This window comes from Trachurus japonicus, chromosome 17 (genome assembly GCF_045865225.1).
Source record: "Trachurus japonicus isolate A0001 chromosome 17, Traja_1.0".
Lineage (NCBI taxonomy): Eukaryota > Metazoa > Chordata > Actinopteri > Carangiformes > Carangidae > Trachurus > Trachurus japonicus.
In genome coordinates this window covers 16,443,956-16,449,955 of record NC_140923.1, presented here as the reverse complement: position 1 = coordinate 16,449,955, position 6,000 = coordinate 16,443,956, and the positions used below count along the sequence as shown (strand labels likewise).

Sequence of the window (6,000 nt, the reverse complement as noted above, 5' to 3'; positions counted from 1 at the left end):
TGAGCCAATCTGAATGATACATTTCAAAATAAAAGTACCAGTCTGCAAGAGCAAGTCACACAAACATTTCAGTAGCCCACACATTCATTTACACTTTTTCTGCAATCATAGCTTCTTCTTTTTTAACCCACCAATGGTTCAAAATAAAAATGTAATCTGCAAAAGAGGGAACAAATGAACTGAGTGTAGATTTTTTTAATGAAGGTAATCAAAATGAATCGTGCTTTGTTGAATAGTGCTAATCTTGGAGAGTGAAAGTTTAATTTCAAAACACAAAGCATGACTGCTTTTATTTTGACATCCACAAACTCCCACGTTGCAGAAGTCGCTAAAAACCTGTTGATAGTGAAGCCTGTGAGCTGCTCCACATGGGCTTATACTGCCTGATGTGACACAGCTGTTTTGGTGTTCATTCAGAGTTATTGTGTGCAATAGTGATCACACACACACTCACTCACACTCACTCACGCACACACACTCACACGTAGTGAGAGAACCAGGGGTGCAGACGGTGCGCTCAGATGTGGAGCACGTGGTTTCTCGGTGCAGCCCTACTAGTGCACCACTTCCTCTCACGTTAGGATTCCTGCACTTCTTTTTTTTCTTTTTTTTTTTACTTTGTCGGGTCACTGCTGCTGCTGCTGCTGCTGCTGCTCTTGGTGCCTCCACACCGCTGAGCCGGACCAGGATCCACCGTCACCTCAGCATCTCCTCATCCTCCAGAAGCTCCACATCAACCGGCAGCAGTTGATCCTCCAACTCCTCCAACTTTGTGACTTTCCCTCACTTTGACCAAAAGTTCACTGGTGCAGCACTGCCGCTATACCTGCGCTGAAGGAGGTCGACTCTGCAGCCCTGAGAGCTGCGGATGGGACTTTTAAAAACTTTTTTAAATTTTATTTCCATTATCATTATTAACAGGCTGCTGTTGAGCTGCAACAACAGGGGATAGTGGGATACTCGCAGATCCAAGGCGCTGTGCTGCTGCTGTGGCGCTCAAGGGGAGATTTTGGGGGCAAATGCCATTGCGATGCTGTGGATGTGACTTCAAACAACAGTCTGACGACTTGTAGAGTCCTGTGAACCACAATGAAAGGTAGGCTGATGTAGAGTCACAGAGAGACCACGGGTATCTATTATCTCTGCTTTGGGCAACTTTTTCCTCTCACTCTTTCCTTGTTGTCACCTTCCTGCGCTCTTTCTCTCCAAGACGCGAGGAGGAATGCGTGGGCTATAGTACAACTCGCGTCTGACATCTGGTTTCAATTAAGGCGCTGTGTTTGGGGATTGTTTTGCATCTGGCCGCTCCTGCACATCAAACACTAACCTACACTCACAGAACTATTCTTAGCAGAGCCAAGACACGGGAACCTCATCTACACCTAGTCTGGAGTGAGAATTTGATTTTTTTCCCCTGCGTTTAACACTGATCGCGTTTCCTTTTGTCTTGGCTGCAGTGAATCAAAAGTTCAGAGGGAAACACTGAGTCAGAGTTTAATGTCGCTGCCTACATCAACTCCTTTATTGTGGTAACACTCCGTGCGCGCGTCCTGGGGACCCTCGATGCACTGACTTTGCTGCTTTTCAGCGCACTGTAACGAAACCCCGGAAAACAAAAAAAAAAAGAAAAAAAAAGTGCATGAGTAATGCTGGTCACGGCTCATGATTTACAATAAAGGGCTTTATTGGGCTTTGTGCCGTTGCCCAGATGCGATTCACATGCAGATGTTTTTGGACGTTGCTGGGTTTACATGGTGCGTGCTGCACTCCCAGCTCTCAGCCACAGCGGGTCAACAACACGCCGACGACTTGGTCCACACAAGATAAACATTACACGGCTTCTGCCACCGTGTGGTTCATGTCCGAACACTAATCCTATGATCTCACACTTAAATCTGTGTTTAAAGTGCTATGTGCCACATCCTGTGTCGTTACTGTGGAAAGGGACTGAACATAACCACTGTTATGATCTGGATTAATTGGTTTTAACTCCATTAGAGCTGTGCAGAGAAGGACTTTAACTTCTTTGCTTCATTTAGAACAAGCTTACTTCTTCTTCAGCTGTTTGGTTTTCAAGATTTGGGTGTCACTGACTGCAAACACTTCAGGTTTGTTTACCTGGTGGTTTGCAGGCAGAAGCAGCCTGCACCTGCAAAGATATGAAGTTCCCAAATAGATGATAGGGCCATGAGTTCTTAGTTGTGTATTTGCTTGATTGCCAGTGAAAGATAAATACACGTAGAAGTTGTTGAGCTTAGATGTTCATTGTTTTTTTCTGGAAACAGCAGCTTGGCAAAAATAAATTTAACCTCAGTGTCCACTTACTTCATTTTTCTGGAACTGCAGGCCTTCATCAGTGGATGGATTCTTCTCACCCACTGATGAAGGCCATGAAATGTGACTGAAAGCTCCTGAATGGCAGTTTTCTTTTGTTTGTTTTTGCTATGATGCTTCAGTGACAGTGGCTTCCCAATGTTGTTCCTGTGATTTTGACTGTGGGCAAAGAGCCACAACAAGGACCAACTCTAACACGTTACAGGCTGCAGGAAAGCATCATTCAGAAAGTGAAAATGTTTCGATTATTAATCAATAAAAGCTCAGTAACTGGAATTCAATGACACGACTCGAGGCCTGTATGTTGACATATTCAAACAAATTCAATTTATTATCAAGATTTCTTGACCACCAAATTCCTTGGATCTATTCCTGTGATGTTTCAAAACCCTTCTTTAGTATCTTGGCCCCATTGAGCTCATCTTGAAATCCAAATTACCCAGAGTTTGACTCATATATCTGTTTTCAGAGCCACTCAGTTTCCAGCCCTGTGGGTAAAATATGATGAAGTCAATATCCAAGGAAGACTCTTGGAAAGCCAGGCATACTTACAGTAACATTACTGTGGTAATGAGACACAATCATGTAGGTTGGAGGCACAAACAGGAAACAGAGTATTGGGAAAGATAAATTCCTGAAGTAAGATGTTTTTTTTTTTGCTTCTTCTTGTCACCTCCTAACTCATCTGTTCTGTGTCAGGAGTGGTCTGCTCAAAGCTCGCTCTTATTTATTACAGATTTAAGCCCGTGGAAGGATCATTTCGGAGCGTTCCCAGACAGAGAGATAAGCAGAACAACGCTCTAAAGACACGACCCCAGCAGCCACCTACTGTCTTAATACCCTGTCTTAACCCGACCTGATGGGCAGCCATGGTTCTCACTTTGCCACACCTCACTGCTTTTATCGTTGTAGATAAGATGAGATCCCTTTTCTCTGGAGATGTTTCTTTGGGACATGTGGCCTTTCTTTATTTTTACTGGCCATGCATGATGACGACGCAGAAAAAAGGCTTTGAAGTTGGCAAAGTAACTTTCCCACAGACATGAACGCTGCTTGAAAGGAGACAACACTCAGGGCCCGTCAGGCCATGGGACATTGGAGTAATCCCACAGAGTCAAAGAGAAAGAGCTGAGCTAAACTGAACGAGACCTGGGGGTGTTTTTTTTCCTCCTTTCTTAAAAAAAATATCAAGCTCTGCACAAAGAGCATGTTTTGTTTTATTGTGGCCATGCAAGAACAATAGATATTACAGTGAGAAAACAACCTCCAAATAGAAGACCAACAGGGTTGGACCTGATTGTGAAAGTTCATTCTTGACCTCAGGAGCACTGGGTTTAGGTAGAAAACGAGAAAACAAGAGACAGGAAGAGGTCCAGTTTCAACCCTTTTGACTGGAGTTTTCAACAGCCTGTTACTATTATTACTATTACCCATTAGTCTTCACATGTGGATCAAATCCTCTGAGCACTGAAAAAACTCTCAGAAATAATTTTGATTATTTATATGCACAGATACTTATGTAATCACATAATGCCCCAGTCTCTGATTTGGCTCTTTAATTGGGGTGCAGTATGGCCAGGTTCAAGATTGATTTTATCTTTAATTTATAACTAATGCATTTATTTCCCTGTTTTTCCTCTAGACGACTTTGCTGATGAGGAGGAGGTGCAGTCCTTTGGTTATAAGAGGTTTGGTGAGTATCAGTGACTTCTTGACTTCCAGCAGCCTCACTGCTTTATATCCCCTGTGACACATGTATCCACATTATTTTATGTAGTACATTTTCTTTAAAGTCAGTATTTTTCTTGGCTGCAACCCACATACAATAATCCCCAAGGTTAAAAGGAGGCCACACCTCATTTCCCAGAAACAAACTTAGTTTTGGCTGCCGCTTTCATTTTGATTCCTGTGTTATAACAGCGGTGGGGTACGGTGCTGAGAGAAACCACAGCATCCTGGGTGTTCCTGACCAGTCAGCTGACTTTGCAACCTTATCAGCATCTAGATAACTTTGGTCTGAAACCAAAAAAAATTAGTCTCAAAAAGGTTCTGCTCATTTCGTTTTCTTCTAATATCCTGAATGTATCAGGTTCCCAGAACTGGTGAAAACCACAGAAGCACAGAAATTTCCAGACAGGTTCATAATCTCACCCCCACATCAGGCGATACCCAGCAGCCAGATGTTGGTAACTCCTCAGCTGAGTGAAGCACATTCAGAACTCTTACATTTACACATTCCTTGAGTTTAAACAGATCTCCTGACTTTGCAGCCGCAGCCATTTCCACCAAGCACAAAAGTAAAAAACACGCAAAATCTAGCAGTGGTTGTATTTGCTCTCAAAGTCTGTGAAGTTTTACATCTTTATCCAAACAAACAGATAGTACTTTAGTGTAAGTGATCAGGCTGTTGATTGGTCTCCAGCCAAAACACGCGCGAGTTTGGTGTCTTTACAGTTAAGGTTAGGACATACAATTAAGCAATTTTGTCATTTGATGTGATAATAGACAGATTTGGTTCATTCATTGTCCGTTTGAACTGCTTGTGTAGTGTTAAAGCAGGGTGGTTGTTAAAAACACAGCAGGCATCATCAGATTTGTTGCACTGTGTGTGTAACCAGGTTCATTGATCCATTCATAAACAATAATCCTGAAACTATGGACCTGCAGTCCTCACTAGAGAAGTTTATGCTACAAGAAGTTATGTGACTTGTTTGACTCTCTGTGTCTGTCTCTTGGTTTGTCTCGATCACATGCAACAACAAACGTCATTTATTCATGTGAAAACCTTAATTTTCTGTATTGTGCTATTGTGCTCCGTCTGTACCAGCATCCCCTAGACAGTGTGGACGCCATTAACTTCCCCTTGCATTTCTCTCTTTGATAGAGTTGCAGTGGAGAACCATAACTTCAGTGTGATGAATCAGTGTTTCCTGATGATTCTCTTTCTGCTTCTGTGAGAGACCAGAGATGGAGTTTCAGTGCTGTGGGGTTGAAATGGTCACGGTGGTCCCTCTGGTTTAAGAGGTGTTTTAGAGGATGTGTGTCGTGTCAGTGCTCGGCAGCCATATGTCAGGAAGTGTGAGTGTTGCGGTGGGAGTCCACTTTGTGTATCATCACGATCAGGTTGCACATGTGCACGTCTTACTGCCCCTAACACTTGAATGTGTGCGTCTGTGCTGATGCATCATGTTTTGTAAAAGTTGAATCCAGAAGAATATATATTTGTGTTGTATACACAGCTGGGCAACATCTGTATTCGAGCAGTCACTAGGGCTCGCATGCACTGGAAATTAATTCTCTCAAAATGAAAAGCTCACGACCTGTGGGTTTTGAAAACATGTCAAAACATCATCAAAATGTGTGTGGATGAACCATGGAGAACGTGTTCATGCTGCAGGAGCGGTTGAAGAAATTTCTGTGCTCATTCTGACATTTGTTTTGTGCCAAGGACGGTGGTTGCCAATGGCATCCATTAAAACGCTTGTACCCAAACTACAACTGTCAAAAGAGTGTTTGATACTGGAGTGTTGCTTAAATACTCAGATTTGCGCCATGTGAATGGGCAGCTGTGCTCATGAAGGGATGGAGTTATCTAAAGTTTTGTAAAGGGGCGGACAATCAATTAAAATAGCAGAGTAAAGGGATTGTTCAACATTTTGGCAAATT

The 6,000-nt window shown here is 42.9% G+C and overlaps 1 protein-coding gene across 1 annotated transcript in view; it reads left to right on the top strand.

Annotated features, from left to right (window-relative positions):
- Positions 1-810: 810 nt before the first annotated feature.
- LOC146970399 (collectin-12-like) overlaps positions 811-6,000 on the top strand; it is a 41,217-nt gene continuing 36,027 nt past the window's right edge. The window contains exons 1-2 of the mRNA XM_085804437.1: positions 811-1,096; positions 3,977-4,027. Coding sequence (XP_085660563.1) covers positions 1,090-1,096; positions 3,977-4,027 — 58 coding nt within the window. The 5' untranslated portion in view covers positions 811-1,089. The remainder of the gene's footprint in view (positions 1,097-3,976; positions 4,028-6,000) is intronic.